At 52.3% G+C, this 18,064-nt stretch overlaps 6 protein-coding genes across 6 annotated transcripts; 3 read left to right on the forward strand and 3 right to left on the reverse strand.

Moving 5' to 3' along the window:
• Positions 1-1,101, reverse strand: A1O9_03067 (alpha 1,6-mannosyltransferase; the record flags this gene model as incomplete). Its single annotated transcript, XM_013408636.1, has 1 exon — positions 1-1,101. One exon carries the CDS (start codon positions 1,099-1,101, stop codon positions 1-3), a length of 1,101 nt encoding a protein of 366 aa, XP_013264090.1.
• A 1,768-nt stretch (positions 1,102-2,869) lies between these two features.
• A1O9_03068 (uncharacterized protein) lies at positions 2,870-4,133 on the forward strand (the record flags this gene model as incomplete). Its single annotated transcript, XM_013408637.1, has 3 exons — positions 2,870-2,913; positions 3,003-3,376; positions 3,490-4,133. The coding sequence occupies 3 exons, from the start codon at positions 2,870-2,872 to the stop codon at positions 4,131-4,133; spliced, it is 1,062 nt and encodes a 353-aa protein (XP_013264091.1).
• A 456-nt stretch (positions 4,134-4,589) lies between these two features.
• A1O9_03069 (uncharacterized protein) lies at positions 4,590-6,029 on the reverse strand (the record flags this gene model as incomplete). The annotated part of the gene is made up of 1 exon (XM_013408638.1): positions 4,590-6,029. The coding sequence occupies one exon, from the start codon at positions 6,027-6,029 to the stop codon at positions 4,590-4,592; it is 1,440 nt and encodes a 479-aa protein (XP_013264092.1).
• A 797-nt stretch (positions 6,030-6,826) lies between these two features.
• Positions 6,827-9,273, reverse strand: A1O9_03070 (uncharacterized protein; the record flags this gene model as incomplete). Its single annotated transcript, XM_013408639.1, has 3 exons — positions 6,827-7,699; positions 7,746-8,828; positions 8,878-9,273. 3 exons carry the CDS (start codon positions 9,271-9,273, stop codon positions 6,827-6,829), a joined length of 2,352 nt encoding a protein of 783 aa, XP_013264093.1.
• Positions 9,274-11,359: 2,086 nt separating this feature from the next.
• Positions 11,360-12,685, forward strand: A1O9_03071 (uncharacterized protein; the record flags this gene model as incomplete). Its single annotated transcript, XM_013408640.1, has 4 exons — positions 11,360-11,558; positions 11,836-11,897; positions 11,963-12,390; positions 12,448-12,685. 4 exons carry the CDS (start codon positions 11,360-11,362, stop codon positions 12,683-12,685), a joined length of 927 nt encoding a protein of 308 aa, XP_013264094.1.
• Positions 12,686-15,570: 2,885 nt separating this feature from the next.
• A1O9_03072 (uncharacterized protein) lies at positions 15,571-16,427 on the forward strand (the record flags this gene model as incomplete). The annotated part of the gene is made up of 3 exons (XM_013408641.1): positions 15,571-15,938; positions 16,040-16,198; positions 16,331-16,427. Coding segments are annotated over 3 exons (624 nt in total), but the record flags the coding sequence as incomplete, so codon positions are not given.
• Between the last annotated feature and the right edge of the window lie 1,637 nt (positions 16,428-18,064).

Genomic DNA, 18,064 nt, shown 5'->3' on the forward strand with positions numbered 1-18,064 from the left:
TCAGCTCCCATTTTCACTAAGACGGGCGTGGTGTCGCTCACCATCAAATTCATGTTTTACAAAAGCCATGGGATGCTCGGGCCCTTCAGCTCCCATTTGCCCAACCCCCGGACTGAAGCTGGTGATGGGTAGCACAATCACATCGCCCATCCTCTTGTGTTCTCTAATGTTGAAAAAGTCCGAATATGTGACATTCGTTTTCCTCGACGCAAAATCGAAATATTCTCTGTTGTTCAGGTACGAGAAAATGGCGTCAGTCCAGACACCTGGGCCGGTGTATTCCATAATGTCCTTTCTCAGTGTTTGTCCCTTCTTCAGCATGCCAGCTTTTTTCATGGCAAGAGTGTCTTCTGTAATAGTCGCCACAATGTCCCGTAGAACCGGATGGCCGGGTTTGGCCTGAATTGTCCACTGACAAAATTGTATTCTCCTAGCATACCAATTTTTCCAATCCGGTCGGTCTGGATCTGCTTCAATTCCAACCACCAATCCCACTGTAGACCGATCCAATTTCTCAGGAAGCCAATCCGCAGCACTTTGTAGTGCTTTGGTGTCAATGTCACTGTATATGCCACCCCTCGCCAGAAGGATCAAATAGCGAAAAAAGTCCGCCTTGATGACCGGAACGGGCATTGCTTCGTACGCTTGGATGACCTCCGGAACTGAAGCGAAGAGGTAATTGATGAGATGCACGGCAGCCTGGTCCGCTACAACCTCGTGCACAAATCCTGGATGAAGGGCTGTCCAAGACGCTTCAAATGGCCTCAGCCTCGCCTCGAAGTCTCCAGAGTCTGGACCGACTTTCCATGTTTGCCAGATGTAGGCCGGGAACTTGGATTCAATTTCATAGGGAAAGTTGAATTTTAACCTTTCCCTCAAGGGCTTGGAACCAACTTCTTGAATCGATGTCTGGTCAACTGCTGACTTCTTTGGTGACTGTGGAGGAGGGTAGGCCCGCGTGGGTTGTTCTGGAGGGTGTGAAGTGGTGCGGAATGATGGAGGATCAGGAGCCGATGGAGAGGAAAGCTTGAGGAGGAAGAAGAGCGCGAGGAGAAGGGCGCCGGCGATCTGTGCTCGCCGGAACGAACTTGGTACCGCCATGGTAGGGTAAATGTGATGGTGACAGTGTAGTAAAGTAGCTGGTCAGGAAGGGTGACGAAATGCAGCAACGGCCTGTCATCCGGTAGCCTGGCCTGCTATCGCTGGTTGACAGGCTCTGGAAACATGTGACAGAGTGCAGCAGTCTCGGAAAAGGCCTATCTCTTGACGCAACGCATGGCTTTTTCTTCAGTGTTCAGTGCATGTGCAATTCCTGAGAGACGGTAGCAGGGTCGGCCGACATGGTAGAGAGAACAATGGAGGAAGATGTTGAAAGGAGTTTGAGAAAGATTTTGACCAGGTACTCGTACTCCTTACGGAGTACAGGAGGAGTTGCAGAGACCTTTGTCTCGGTCGGCTACCTACCTTTCGGCGCAACTGTGGATCACAACTAGAACAGTAAGTCAGCCGAGTAGGTGCAAACAATTGAACAAAATTGTACAACTGGACATCAGAACAAGAACGATGGGCACGGCCACGACGGATAGCCAGTAGCAGTCAACTCAAGAATTATATTTGGGGCGGCCACGCAATAATGCAACGCAACGGGAATGATGCGCTGGGCGCAGGGCTCAGGGCTCAGGGCTCAGGACTCAGGAGGTCTTGGTTGGACCACTGGGAAGAGGAGAAACCAAGGGATCCCGGGGCCCGTATGAGGAGCCAGACACGAGTTACAGACTACAGTAGGCACCCATAGGGACCACTCAAGCCCTCTGGTTAAGCTTCTAGGCGTCCTCGCTAAACATGGGCTTTATTTCGACACAGGCAAGTCAGCTGCAGGCCCCTAAAGTGGAGCGGATTACGGGGGTACGTACCTCGTCCGTTCCTGGACGTTACGTGTTCATTACGAATCTAGGAGTAGTTTCTGTCTACACTGTACTCCGTACATGTCGGCAAGCCGCTCACAAGAAGTCTTCTGCGAAACTTTAGTTGCAACACCACCGTCCTTGGCTTACTGTTTGGTGGTAGGTGTATTATCGATAATTCCAACCAATGAACGACAAATGTTCGACACCACCGTTTTGTGCGCGACCCTGTCTATCTACCTCAACACCTATTAGTACTTGGCTAGGGGTAATTGGGAAGCCACAAAGCACAGTCCTGATGTTGCTTGCTAGTTCCGCCATGCCTTCTTCATCTCAGAATCATATCCGTTGCCACGTTACCTTTGTTCTACGTACTAGCTCTTCTTGCCCGTGATACAATCGACGCTGCTGGTGAGAACTCGTAAAGGATATGTCAATGCTCGAGGATCAAGCACACGATGGCAAACGGTTTGCTGGAGTTTTGCAAGTTGCGTCAGAGCAACCCAGAATATAGAGTATCAATCAAGGTAGACTCCGTACTACTTTACCCATCCGCTGCAAGTCATTGGAGGTCACACACGATCCAGTGAAGGTACCTATGTAGTGCCGACGGTGGCCGACCAGGATGTAGAATTCTTTCTTTCAATCTTGTCGACTTGTCATCAGCTTTGAAGGCCGGTACACCATGAAACCAAAGATCTTCCCAGCAACTGCTTTTATTCTAGTTCGTGCCGTTTGAGTTTGATATTTTCGTCGGGCCAGGCCCCAAACACCCACCAAGGCGGACAAGGCTGCATGACGTCGGCCATTATCCAGAACACCTCCACGACCAGCCTAGGGACGACATCCACCCACTTGCCTCAGCACTTACCACCGACCACCTAGGTATCTTTCAACAGTTAACCCATCCCTCCCCCCCGATCTCTCTACACCACCGTTATCATCAATAGTACCGTCTCGCCAAAATGTCGGCCAAAATAGCGAAAACGATCGCACGACAGAAAGAAAAGTGAGTTCCAGCGAAAGGCACCAATCATTTCTACCTAGGCCAACTACCTCATCCTTGAGTCCACTGACACCGCACCCCCAAAACTCTAGGATAGCAGAAGGTAACTTCTACGAAGCGCACCAGCAACTCCGAGTCATCACATCGCGCTACCTAAAAGCCGCGGACTACCCGTCGGCCTGCGACGTACTGTTCAATGGATCGCTACTCCTCCTACGAGCCGGGCAGGGAGCCTCGGGAGGGGACCTCGCGTTGATGCTGCTGAATGACGTCTACATGAAGGGAGAATGGGAGTGCAATGAACAGAACAAGAAGAGGCTGTCGGAGATACTACATGCGTTCCCCAAGGACGAGCCCACGCGCAAGAGATTCATTACCGAGATTGTCGGCTGGTCGAGTCGTTTCGGGGACATCGAGAGAGGAGATCCCGACCTCCACCATGATGCTGGGAAGCTCTATGCTGAAGGTACGTAAAGACTCGAAGACGTCAAAGATGGTGGTGGCCCCGTGCCCTTCCGTTCCTCCTCTTCCCTTCCCGCAACCCAACGTTAACAAAACCTCTCTTTTTGCTTTGAATAGAAGGCGAAGCCTACGACGCCGAACGGCACCTGGTGTTGGGCACCTCACACTCACCCCCGGTCCTCGTACACCTACACTACGCATGGTACAAAGAAGACGCACCACACTTAGCACCCCTCTACGCCTCCCGCTCCGTGCTCCCGTACCTAATAGTCGGCAACCTGTCGTCCGCGAACAACGCCCTCTCCACATTCATCTCGGAACTAACCACGTCCAACCCGCACCTCCTCGCCATGTCGCAGCCCATCGAGTCCGCAAAATCGGGCCTGAGCCTGCGCATCTTCCCCTCGGTCCCACTGCTCAACTTCCTCTCATTCGTCGTTCTTGCGGCGCAAAAGGGCGATGCCGCGCTGTTCAAGCAGTTGGCCAAATACTACGCTGCGCATCTCAAAGACGTGGAGGGGCTTTGGGGCGATGCGCTCGCGCAGATCGGCGAGATCTGGTTCGGCATTAAGATCCCGAGACAGGGCGGGAATCCGCTGTTTGATATGATGGGGAGCATGCTTTTCGGCGGGCAGGGTGGTGCGGGTGCGAAGGGCAGTGGGAGTGGGAGTGGGAGTACGCCCAGGAGCGGCACGCCGAAACCCATTGCAGGTGGGCCGAAGAAAGAGGTCGAGAAGCTTCCAGCCATGGATCTCGATTGACGTGGTTGACTCAAGGAAGCGCGTCACGGCCGAAATGATAGATGTCGACGTGACCGCGTTTGTAAGGCGGGCGATAGCCTCGCTCTAAAGGTCCGGTCGATTGGGCGACAAATGACGCTTGGACTTTGCATACAGAGAACAACAACACATCCCATTACAGGTACTTCAGTTCCCACATCGTGTGATTCTACGTACTTAGGTAGTTATTGTTGTGGTTGTCGTCATGGTGTGTCGATTTGTTCGTTTCCGTATGTATCTATTTATACACTTGTCGAGTCCCGTATGCTGTCGAGCCCAAACTCTCGCAACAGCAGTCACAACGCCGTGCGGTGCCATGCCGCACGCCGTACGCAATACATTATGCATTGCTTCCTAAACCGTCCAAGGGAGTCGCACCATATCATGCACGCTCACGCCCACGCACACGCATAGAGAACTGATCAACCAAACCATCAATCAATCGTAACCACCAACGAGCCCTTCCTCCCTCCCATCCCAACCCGTGCCCATGCCCATGCCGCTATCGCCATACATCCAGCCCTCGTCTTCCGCTCTGGCGACCTCACGCCGGAGACTCGCTGTGATGAGGCCCATGAGTTCTTCACGCTCGGCTTCGGATTCCTCGCTGTCCTCGGCCCCGGCCTCGTCTCCAGCTGCGTAGACAACGTGATCGTCGTCGTTGTGAGCTGTGATACCGGCATGCTGATGCCGCCCACCAAGCGTCCCGTGTTTCCTCAACCCGCTTGACGCCATTGCCCTTGCCGCTGATGAAGATGAAGGCGGGTCATTTCCAACAGTCGAGGATGAGGACTTGTTGCTGTTTATGTTGGCACGCGCTCTCTGTCGCCCCATCAATTCACGCAGCAGGCGCTCGATCCGCTCCCGATCACGCCGTTCCTCATCCGCCTCCAACGATGCTTCGTCTTCGGCGGCGGCGCGCATCATGGTCGCCGTGCTTGGGTGCGCGTGGTTCATGTCTGAGTCTGGGGGTTGATGCTGGTGATGCTGGTGACTGTGTTGCTGATACGACGGGTGATCTGAGTAGGCCCTTGCTTGTGTGTAGAAATGCTGTGGCTGTGCTCGGCCGGGAGAGTGATCATTGTGATCATGCTCTGTGTGGCTGAGATGGCGAGGGTGGTGGAATCCGTCGTCCGGTGACCGCGAGACTCCCCCGTCCTCTTGGTGCTCGTCGCCGTGGTTCATGGACTGAAGACCTTGTTGTGCCACCCCATCCTCATCGGTCAGATTCAGCCGTCCTGGTAGGATAGGGAGGTGAGGCAGTATTGGCCGCCCGGTGACCGGATTGATTGCGATCACAGACGAATTCGGGAATAGACTCTCCCGAGAACGCGGGGACAGGGGTCGGTTGGGTGAGATTGTTGGGTCATAATTGTCTGTTGCTGCCGTCAAATGACGAGGGGGAGTTGGCGCGAAGGGTGGTGGCGCGGTGACGGTGGCAGCGTTGTGGGAGAAGGTCGCGGCAGGTGGCAAGTTGCGGAATGGAGAGAGCCGTGGAGGCGAGGGGGACAGAGAAGGCGTTGACACCGAGCGCTGGTGCTGATAACGGCGCGATGCCACGTGGACTTGACTGACGGTCGGAGGAACAGCCGTGCTGTATGCTATTCGAGGCATGCGGTGATGCGGTTGCTCCTGTTCATGTCCAACATCTCCATTCTGAAGCGCAGGCGCGGACTCTTCTTGGTTGTGTTGATTTGAGTGTGTATGTTGTTGGCTCGAGGAGCCTTGAGAGCTGGACTGGGATCCTGATGCAGGGCGGCGTGACAAGCGCGCCGAGAAAAGGTTCCTGCGTACAGAGGGGGCGGTGGTGGTGGGAGACCCCGAGCGGTAGGGTTGTTGTTGCAGCTGCTGGGATGGGACGCGTGATGGAGGAGGCATGGGTTTGTTTGGATGGAGGAAAGCAGAGTCGGGTATCTACTGCGGACTCGATCAGCCTTAATCGTTATACTATCACTACACTAGGATGCGTCAAGTAATGGCTCCTAGACATCCATATGGAATCGATTGAACCATAAAAATATGGCAGGCGTTTGTTTTATTTAATGTTGACCGAATGAGGCAAGGTCGTACCCGAGGCCCACCAAGGATACCCACTCACCTCCACTCTCACAAGGCTGCGAAAGGCTGTGAAAGGCTGCGATATCCATGTCGAAGCCAACCACAGCGTGGGCCCAGGCCGATGTTTGTCCATGGCCATCACTACTACAGTGTACGAGGCAGGAACAGGAAAGAAGTTGTCCAAGGATGGACTTATAGCCCGTTCACCACAATAGTTTTCATTCACTGACCAACAGTTCATGTTGTCGCATTACTACCCCGCCTTGCATACCACCCCATAACAACACTGATGTACTTCTGCACTCTGTTCTTAAGAAAGGTCATATCTAACATCCAATCCTTGCGATATTTGCTTATTGATACCCTCATCCGATTCGCAGCCATCTCTCAAAGTCTGATAGCCTGGCATGAATTGCTCCTGTCCCGGTTGTATAGTTGTATAACTCCCAAAATGTATGTCGACTAGCCAATATCACCATAATGTCTATGCTTTGATTTGTACAGCTGTTTTCTCGATCATGTAGAATGAGCCCACGATTAAAACTCCTTGACCACCCCTATGTACTCAAATGCGAATGGCCTTGCAGGCCGCGTCTCGTCATTACTATTTGGATTGATTAGTAAAAGAATGCCGCCACAAAAACGACGGCAGTGAACAGCGTGGTGAAAGAGTATTCCATTTCGAAGAGCCAGCTCTGCCGAGACACACCGATTTTCTTGGCTTTCTCGGTAGGGTGTGCGACACCTGTCTTGGGGTCTCGGACAAGAAGTTCCTCGCGATCAGGCATTGACGGAGGATCGACAGCATATGTGAATGGAATCCAGAAGGACGAGCAGACAATTACCCACGAAAGGGGTGGCCAAAAGGCGTGAGTGAGTAGCCCGACCAATTTCGCTCGGACCGTGTATTGTGTAATAATAGAGCGATAAGACGAAAGGCACACTGCGACAAGGACGAAGTAGACGTAGAGGACATGAAATCCGGCCATGTAGTTGACACAGATTGTCCAGATACGTCGGTACATCGGTTTGCGCAATTTCGGAAACCGCTCGTTGAGAGCCGACTGCAGCGAACCGGTAGGTTTGAATGCTTGTGTTTGGCCACCAAGCCACGTGGGCAAGAGGAAGGAGCGAATAATACATAAGGCAACGTATGGACTCATCCAGAGTTGTGATCGACTGCCTCGTTGTCCAGTGGCATAGCCAGAAGGAATGTAAAGAACGAACTCGCAGAGACGATTGCAGGCCATGGTCGCAAAGCAAGCGCGAATCAACCATCGCAGCTGGTTTTCATTTGCGTACGCGACCAAGGGCTTATTCGAAATAAGCACGATCGGCATGGCGAAGATTGAGAGGGTCAGAAAGACATTGAAAAGACTGAGGAACGCGTAGATGAAGCTCGAAACTCGGGCAGCCAGCTTCATGTGCTTGACAGCTTGACCCCATAGACAAAATTTCAGCTTGAAAGCGGTATCGACAGTTCCAATTGCCTGTGATGATTAGCGTCGCTGAGAGATGGGAAACAAATCTACTTACCCATCGAGTACGTTGCTTGAGATGACTGCCATAGTCTTCCGGGACGGTGCCAAATTGCAATTTCTCGTGAACATAGGCTGTCTTCCAACCTTTGCCAAGGAGTAAGGTCGAGGTCGCGACGTCTTCAGCCAAAGAGCCACAGGGGAAGTTGCCAATCTGGTCGAGAGCAGTGCGTCGAACAACGTAGCCGGAGCCGGTGCACCAAGCGACGCCCATGGCATCCTTGACGGTCTCAGACACACTGACGAAGAAGTCTAGACTCTGACAAAGGGGGTCGTCTTTGGGAACGTTGTAAAACAATTGAGGTGGGCACGCAAGAGCCATCTTGTCGTCGACCAACAGATGGGGCAGCACGGCACGAAGCCAATGCTGCTCAGGAATCATGTCTGCGTCAAGAGCAGCCATGTATTCACCTGCACCTCCAGGCATGTTGTGAACATCATCCAATCCATAATTCAGGTTGCCGGCTTTGAAATGATGGGGCACTCCAGGGAACTTGGGTCGACGCTTGTAGAAGAGGTTGGGGAAGGTTTCACGCATGTCCTCGATGGCATCCTTCAGAGAGTCTGATTTTCCATCATCGAGGAGGAGAACCCGGAAACGATCTGCAGGATAGTCTAGATCACAGGATGCTCGTACGGTGTCCATGATCACATCAAAATCTTCACCACAACAGGTGATGAACACGTCGACGGTCGGGACGTCGTTGCCCATCAACCGCAACTTTGGCCTTCTCCGCTTCTTCATGATAAACAGGGACCAGAATGTTTGAAGGAAGATGGGAACAGCAACGCTGATTTCAATGGCGATAAAGATCCAAGCCAGTGGAAACGGAGCACCGAACTTCTGTTGGGCAGAAATAACGAACGTTATTCGCATTCCAAAGTAAAGCCAGTACAGAGCAAGGGTCAACAGACCGAGAAGAGGTGCAAAGTACGTGTACAGCCATCTCCTCTTGCCAGCGAGAAGATCCTTGTCATCTCGATGGTGAAGTTGGGCGATGGAGCCTTCTTTGACCCAATCTCGATGTAGATACGTAGGAGAAGAGTCGGGGACAAGTGGTCGGAGCGTTTCTTGACTTCGCTTCAGGTTGTTAGTAGCTGGCTTTCGGCAGTGCAAGGAGACGACTTACGAATGGAGTAGAGGCAGGATACGGAGATGGATAAGGCGAAGAACTGCGGGTTCCCGCTTCTGAATATGAAGATGTAGCTCTTGGGGCAAAGGGAGGGAAAGAGCCTCCGTTTGGAGTTTCCATAGGACTGTTTTGTAAGCTCTCTGTCATGAGGTCGGACAGATTTCGACTATGGTGGTCGGGCATGCCCGGTCTTCTCACGGGCGTGGGAGGCTGTAGTTCTCTATAGGATCCATAGACAGGGTGTGACGAGGGAGCTCGCTCGAAACCAAGCTCCTTGTCTGGACTGACTAAGGTGGTGTCTGTTGAGTTGGCGGACATCCTGATCTCAGTCATGGGCTGTGATTCTTCTTTCTGCGGCAAGCTCCTTCGGTCGGTTTTGCGAAGAGGAGGCATGATGAATGATGAGGTGAAAATGGTGTTGTGATCATGCCAGGGTCAATCGCCTCGACTAATCTCTGGTCCGGGGGTGCGTGAGATTAGTCTAGAAACTAGACATGTACTCCCGTGCTCTGGCGCCCTCGTATTGCAATAGATACTCTTCTCTTCTCCAGAACGAATGACTGAGCGAGCGAGTGTCGAGGATAAAAGAAAAAAGACGAGCTGACTGAATGGAGACAGGTCACCGCTGGGAAGCGAGGGTGAAGGTGGTGAGGAAGAAGTCTTCAGCAAACAGCGAAGTAGAAGAAGATTTGATGAAAGGATGGTCGGGTATTGCCAAGGGCAAGAAAGGTTTTGGGTGGATGTCCGAACCAGTAGGACTTGGCTGGTTGGCGGACAGTGCTGTGGAAGGTGGACAGTGACCACGGCCGTGTTTGTTTGGTAGCCGAGCTTATTCTCGTTAGCCAGGAAATAACGGTCAGTACATACTCCGTACATACAGTCTGGGAGGTGGCGACGTATGTACAAGCAGAGGGGGAGACACGAGGTCTTGGTATCAAAACAGGATCCGGGTGGCTTATAGAGAGCTTCGAGGAACGGGCAGATGGCTGGGGCAAGCTAGGTAACGGCAGGCTGAAAGTGACGAGGCCAGGGTGGTACTGGCGAGAGTGATAACGGGAGGATGGGACAAATGCTCTGGGGAGATGATCCGTGGAGAGCAAGGATGTGAGATCAGAAACCAAGAATAAGATGAGGTATCGTGCGGAGGAGTGAGTGCTACACGGACGGACGCTCGGCGAATACCAGGCACTACCACTGACCAGGTGTAGGTGCGTGAATTTACTGGTGCAGATACGACGAGACGAAGTGCGGCATCATGAAATCATGGCAGTCACAATAGGGAATGCTTACAGAGTTTTCGCTGATAGGCAACGCATTCTCCTGGTGTCCATCAGTGGTGAGTCGTGACGCAGGGCGAGCGCGTCGGGTCAAGAAGCAAGACAAGGGGGGAGCACTGCACAGGCACCCAAGCAGGCTGGTGTTCCAAGGAAGATTGATAGAGTGGCCATCAAATTGGTGTCAAACAATCATCACCATCTGCCATTGTTTGGTTTGGGCTGCAGAGTTCGGCCGTTTGGTGTTCAGAAGCGCAAGGTAAAATGAAAAAGCGAGACATGAGAAACAAGCGTCAGCAGTTGGCCAGGGTCAAGGGTTTAATTTCGCCCACCAATTCCCTAGGCAGGTCAAGGGCGACATGCAGGCTGTGCTGGGATCGTCGCGTGCATTCAAGCGGACGCCACCGACAAAAACAAACTTGCTGGGGGAGGGGAGGTGGGTATCCGCTAGGCAGCGGATTCCCACCTCCGGCTCGGGAGAATGCTACCGGGGTGCCACGATCGGGTAAGGAGGTACCTACGACGGACCTGGGCCTCAGGCGCAGGGGCAAGTACCGTGCGGCCGTGCCAGTGGCAGTGTTGGGCGCATGAGCTAGGCGGGACGAAGAAAATGCCAGGGGTGCCAGGCACCCACAGACATTGAGATACTGCATGACTAACCCGTCGGCCCTCTCCAAGCTGGCCAATATCACCTGAGATCCCTCAATTTGGCTATTGGGATTAGGGCGTGGACCACCAAAACTCTAAAAATCTGCGTCTTCCATCGCCACCAAAGACTGGGAGTCTGAGACTGGGCATCAAGCCCGCCGCGACGAGTACGAAGCAGCCTCCCCTGTCCTGCCTCCTCCTGTCCTTTCATGCTACGAGACCTACGAGAAAGCAAGGCAATCTGTGCTTGGTGCTCCGTACCGAGTACGGAGTATGCAGCAGGAGCACACGCACGACCTCGACCTCGACCTCGCACGCGCCCTCTCTCCTGCTTTTCCCTTCCTCCCCATTTTGCTCTTTTATCCCCATCCATTCCCGTGAAGACCGTGAAGAGGCACCCAACCACCACCACGACCAACACCAGCAGCACAGCCGCCGTTCGTTTTTATCCCTTCGCTCATCTTCAAACCAACTTGCTCTCTTGCCAGCTTCTGTGCTGTGCTTTTGGTCTCTCCTTCTTCCCCAACCATACAGGATATCTTCATTCATTAGACACCATGGGTATACGATCTCTTGTCAGCGTGGGCTTTTTGGTCCTTCCCATCGCCGTCACGCTTGGTGTACTGCTTGGACTGCAGGCAATTAGGCATTCCCAAGGCATGCCACCGCCATTTGTTAGCAACAAGGTCGAAACGACAACCTACTGTCAAAGGGCCTTTGGTATCTCACCAGCTACACATGGACTCCAGTACACCTGTGAGTTTTCCTCCCTTTGCCACGACGGAAGATTCATCCTGCCTTGACATCATGCATGGTTTTCCCAGAATGAGCACCCCTGTTCGCTCGACGAGCGTTGAGGTTCAGAGAGTTTACTCTGTGTTCCTGAACTATCACTTGTTGGGACTGGTTAGGATCCGCTGCAGGGATCCCCTGCACGGTGTTCCTGCTCGCTATGCAACCCTTGCTATCTGGGCGGATCATTTCCGATGCGTTGACACGCGACCAATTCAGACCAAAAACTAACCATCCGCAGTAAATCCCAATCAATGGGGTATCGAAGAAGATTATACTGGCCCAGGAGGCCTGTGTATGAATGTGAGTACCAACAATCTCGCTAATGAGGTCTTATTGGTTGCTAGTTACTTACAATGCCTCAATAGGTCACAGCGAATGAGAATGCGACCTACCCAACCAACACCACCGCACCACAATGGTCCATCACGTGGCAATTCCCTCCTGGTCCTGCCACTCAACCAGTCCATGCTTTCCCCAATATCAAACTCGATCCTGACGATGTCTTTCCCATTGAGATAGCCAAGGTCGCTGCCATTGACTTTGCCGCCGACTGGGCCTACGGAGTAGGTGATGTTAAACCCAATACCACCAATGTGAACGACCTGTTAGCCGCCGATGTCAATTCCAACGTTGCCATTGATATGTTTTTGGATTCCGACCCGACAAAAGCCACCAGTTCCGTTGATGCCAAGTACGAAGTCATGGTTTGGCTAGGTGTGTTTGGTGTGGCAACGGAGCCCATTGGTTTGAAACAAGGTGCTCTCAAAACTCAGGCCATCAACGGTACCACATTGTATGTCCGCTGTTATGCCCATTTTAATCTCGATTCTCTCACTGACTCGTACAATAGCAATCTTTATTTCGGTGAAAATGGTATAGGTCAAAGTGTTCTGACCTGGGTGGCGCAGGGAACCGTTCAAAGCTTCCACGCTGACATCGGCCCTCTGTTGCAAGGCTTGACGGGACTGGGAGGTCCCACTGTCAATGATCACTTGGGCTATCTCGCATTCGGTTCAGAAGCACTCAGTGCGTCCACCAACATTACCTTCTACAACCCCAGCCTGAGCATGGAAGTCATTTCCCTATAATCGCACACGATTCAAAAGTGATGACCCATGCAACACCGAGTTACAGACCACACTTATTTGATACGGCAACAATTGCCACGGGCAACATTTATCAACAACCCTACATGAAACATCGACGCATCTTCCCCATGCTGGTACTGTTTCGTATCTGTGTTTGCCCAGTCATAATGGGCTATTGACGCATGATGCACCCCCAAGTCCCTGTGGCCTGAGTTGACTATATAGGGCTAGACATGGAAACTATCGTCCACCCGCCGCCGTCCAAAAATCCACGCACACCTGGAGGTGTGCGTGGCGGTCGTCGACATTGATTGAGGCACCGGAGTTATGTAGGTTGGGTGTCCGACAACAAGTAAACCTGGACACGTCTACGTGGCCGCGCAGATACGAGGACTCCGGAGCTGTTGACGAATCACAGTGTCATGGATATCAGTGTCGTCAGATAACGGTCAACCAATCGGGACTAGCGGGACACGCAAGATAGGAAATCGGAGGTCTAAAGTGGCATAAATAACGAGGTTGGGGGGTCGGAGTGCAAAACCCAAGATGAAAAAGATACGTGGATTGCACTCCGTATGGTGCCATTCGATAGGTTGGCAATCTGCACGGTCTGGAGCCAAATTTGGGGATTCCGATATGCCTAAGATCTTCTGAGTCAGTTCCCCCAGCCACCAGCAGCACCGTCAAGCCCGGGCTTCTTGGCAGGATCCTTGACAGGATCCTTGACTCGGACAACAAAATTTGATGTCATCAGTGCTGAGGCAAAACAATCATTTTTCTCCTAGAATAACGGCTCCGCCCCATCAATTGCATAAATCATTGTCTTGTGTGGCCAATCCACAATACAAAATATTTTGCCACTGCGTGATGCAGAGTTATCGCACCATCTCACCCCACCCAAGCGCAATGTGTGATCGGCCTTGGACAGGATTATTTACCGTCAATACGAAGTAGACGCGGAACTGTGCAACACGGCCTTGCTGGCATTGTGGTCCATATCTCCCCAGCCCCAGACCTCCGTACCCAAAATGCCCCGTACCAGGATATTTATATCTGATGTGATCCGGAGAAAGAGAAGAGGAGACGACAGGGTTGAACCTGACTTGCATTGACGAGAATCGGTTCGCAACGAGCTGGGCCCCTGTTTTGGAGGCCTGACTCGATCCATGCTGGGGTAGCTCAGGCGTCCACGGATGCACGGACATGTCAAAATCGACATCAGACGTGAAAGCACAGCTATCACTTTGATGTCTTGCGTGAAAGCAGCATCGTGTTTTCTGGGGAGCCACCCAGAGCTCTAGGGCGAGGCTGGTCAATAACACGAGATAGCCTTGTTGCCCTCCTCCAGGGAGCGTTTAACCGGTATCGCGACTGACCGCCGATGCGAATGACTTCTGCCGCGGCAAGTTATCAACCTATCACCCGACAATGCTCCCTGCTCTGTATAGATAAGCAGACGCGTTCCTAAAATCCTTCGGACATATGGAGTATCCCTGCATACAACCATCTACAAATGACCCAGCCATTTTGAGACTCCAGCCATTGTGAAAACAGACAGCACTTGAGTCCTTGAAGACTTCGTGCTTGCGTAGATTGACAACATGCGCCCGGCCTTTGCAAAGCGCACCCTGCAGCACTCCTTAGCATCTTCTTGCCCGTCATCAGATTACCCATTATCTTTGCTGGGCCTCTACATCATCCTCGATCTCCTCGCCCCCAGCTTCCAAACTTTCAACAGGTATTTTTTGCTTCCTTAGATTGGGGTTATATTAGGCCTTGGGAATCCCCTTTGATGCCAGGTTCATATATGTTCAGATCCACTCGATATTCCAGATATAAGACGGAGTATAGCTTCATTGTGTGAATATCTTTGCCGTGGTTTACCCCAACATAACCGAGGGAACCCCCCGAAGCGCTGAAAGACCTTCCGAATGGGTGTCCGTGTGCTTACCTAACACGCTCTGTCTTTCCCTCAAGTGGCCCCGCGGGTTGTGCCGAGGTATCTCACAACTAGACTGCAATTCTGGCCCTGGTGGCCTGGTTTAGGATGGTTCTGAGAATCACTAATCAGAGTTCAATTGTGAATTGGGTACTATAGCTATGTGACTTATATTACTCCGTGCTGTCGTTCTACTTACAGATCGTTCGATTACCTAGGCACATTGGTAGAGCACTGTTATTTCACGGTCTGTCCTAAAAATCGAAGGAGGAAAGACTTTGTTCTTTCGAAATCTCTCCTCGTTCACTTCCATTAATGGTCTCTCGATCCAAGGCTCGGTTTAGCACATATCATCATATATTTATTGTTCGAGCATAGCTATAACAACAGAGAAGTAATACTGGACGCTCGACACTCAACCAACATGGCGTCTGAAAAGAAGCCTCTAGCCCTAGTGGTCATGATCCATCCTCGCTCAGCAGAGAAAAGGGAAAAGGTAAATACATCCCCCTGATCACACTGGTGCCCTTGTCGCCGAGTCGTCCAAAATGCTCCTTGCAGGTCACACGCACAGTTCGTACGTGCATGGCTGCTGGTAGGGTCTGGTGCCCGCATGTGCGCATGTCGCGACATGGATGCAAGGAACAGGGAAACACTCGGGGGGTAATGTCCACGGTGTTTTGTCACTGCACTGCTCTTGCATCGCAAACTGGGGGAATATCCGCTGTCACATTCAAACCACACAGCCTATCATCTGAGGCGAGCAGACCATCGAGAGCCAGCAGCAACGTCTCTACTAATTCACTGCCTCCTCCGAGCCAATGAGACTCTTTACAACCAAGTGCCTCTTGGAGAACCCGAAAGAGAGAGAGAGAGAGAGACTCCAGGCTGACCAGAGCGGGCTCCTCACCGCAATATACAGATCATCCGTACCCTCCCGTCAACATTCTTCCGCCAGCCCGCGACATCCTGCACGACATGGTGCTACTTCACGCCCGCAACACGCAAGGGCGGCATGCTGGCTCCTTACCAGAAAGAAGCCCCTGTACCCTTGATCGGCGGCATCGAGATCTACACGTCACCCACGGCGCTCTCCTACGTCCAGAACTCCGCAGAATATAAGGGCTATTTCGGTCAGGTGAAGAGCGAAGACCTGTATGAGAAGGACGAGAGCCTCGAGGCCTGGTATCCCGCCGGAGGGTTCGTCGCGCGGCCGAACGAGAAGGAGACTGGGAAGGCGGGGATTGTCGTGCTTGCGAAGTTCGTCGCGAAGGAAGGCGAGGCGAACAAGGAGAAATTAGTGCAGGTTTTGGAGTATGTTTTCTTCTTCTCTCGCTTCCTGTCTTGTTCCTTGGTCATCGTGTCACTGTCCCAACCCGACCCAATAAACTAACACTCCAAACCCCCTTCAACAGCACTTATTGCACCTGGGTCCGCGACAACGAGCCCACGACCCTGACCTACGGCCTCTTCACGCGCCCGAAATCGCCCAACGAAGTCCTCCTCTTCGAGCGCTACAAGGATCTGCCCGCCATTGGCGCGCACGGCAAGACCAAGGAGTTCAAGGCCATGTTGTAAGTACAAGCCACCTGCCCCAAGAGTAAGACCAGATGGAGGGAATTGCCCTTCTCTTCCGTCTTGCGCTACACGATGGTTGAGTTTGAGCAAAGGAGAGAATACTAACCAATCTGATTCCGCGCACACAGTAAAGGAACTGGTCCGTATGTCCAGGGAAAGAAGACGGTGTTGAGCGAGTGGGAGGAGTTGGAGGGCTCGTTTGTTGGTAATGTGCAGGGTGGTGCGGGTGGGAAGGCAAGGCTGTGATGTGGAAAGGGGGATTAGCGATATTGAATCGCCATGTAGGTTGCGTCGTGGCAGAGCGGAACTTCCCAGACCATAGTCGTGGTTGTTTGAAACCCCAGTTTAGAAGAATACAGATCGAATTCTGGCTTCCTCAAACCTTGCCTCAGCATGCCCAATATCGAATTGGTCAATGGCGATGCTGCCACCACAGATCAAGACTCCAAACCCACCATTTGCATACTCGGCATCCTCCACCTTCAGATGCTTAGTGCCGGAGATGACTGACGGCCGCGATCGTGCTACCACGAACAGCCAACGCGGCGCTCCATGGCCGATCCAGTGACCAGGGGAGATGTGTCGATACCAGCTGTGTCCGCATGTCGTCTCTTGCTTTGCCCAACGCAACACTCTGCCGGTCCTCATTCCCCACCAATGCGTAATACCATTTTAGACCTCGAACGTAGATGACTAGGCGAATGGCGGTGGCGCCCAGGTCGATTCGGAATTTCAGACCACTGACTTTGTAATCGACCTATTCTCAAGCGCCGGTGATGCAGAGCGCCTCGCCCTCATCTTGTGCCATGCAGAATGACATGCCTGGCATCACCACGGAGAATGTGCTGAGATTGTGGGTCGAGGCTCGTCACCTGAATGGACAAAAATTGTCCCGATACGCGTGGGTCAAAGACGTCATGTTGTGGTGCTGAAGGTCGTTGCAATGCCGGGCATAGCATCGCGTTCTAATGAAGAAAATGAGCCATATTGAGCCTCCTATGGACCCTCCCTAGCTTGAAAATGCCAGCCCGATTCTTTAATAGTCTAGGTCGGTTTCTTTTCTTGGTTTGGAGAGAGTGTTCTACCGAGGTGCCATTCAAAGCGGATAGAGATAGTGTCAGCAGCATTGTAATATTTTAGACGTAAAGTTACCAGCACAGTTCCCACTTGAGAAGTGCCGCTACGGACGACAGCCTTGATAGTCTGGCCCGGGGAAACGAGGGGCGTGGCATCAGGTCCCAGGTTGGCATGTTGTCAATGTCTGGGGGTGTAAAGGTTTCGGTCAAAACTTCAAGTAACGAAACTGATTCGGGGAGTATGTCAAGTGATTTGGCGAGGCCTGAGGATTATTACTGTCTTCAGACTGCAGGACAAGGCCTGCTTCAGAGATCAAGATGTCTAGGTGGATGGGAACTAGCTCGTTCAGAATACGCCTATGCAACCAACCCTCAAACGGATGTCCAAGGTATAAGCCGAGTAGTTTGCCCAGGACGCCTGGATAGACTCTCTCTAGATCGTCGGATGGTAAGCAGCAGGGATAATGAATTGGAGGGGAAATGGGCGAAGAGCGCCAAGGATCCAATCATTTTGAAGCACATCCTGTGCGGTGGATAGATGGATGGAGAGAAAATGGGTATGGATGATGAGGACTGAGGCCGCGCTTTGCCTTCAGCCCGGAAGGTACAATAGCAGAGTATCTACCGGCCCTCATCCGGATCAAGATGAATGGGAGCTGTGTTCACAGCATTACATAAAGTGCACATTTCTCTGGTGTGTCAGTGAGTTAGTCCACCCAATAAGCCTGCGGATTGATACCTGCTAGCCGTGCTGGCACTACTTGGTTCCCAGTTCATCAATGTAAC

This window comes from Exophiala aquamarina (assembly GCF_000709125.1).
Source record: "Exophiala aquamarina CBS 119918 chromosome Unknown aczIA-supercont1.2, whole genome shotgun sequence".
Classification (NCBI taxonomy): domain Eukaryota; kingdom Fungi; phylum Ascomycota; class Eurotiomycetes; order Chaetothyriales; family Herpotrichiellaceae; genus Exophiala; species Exophiala aquamarina.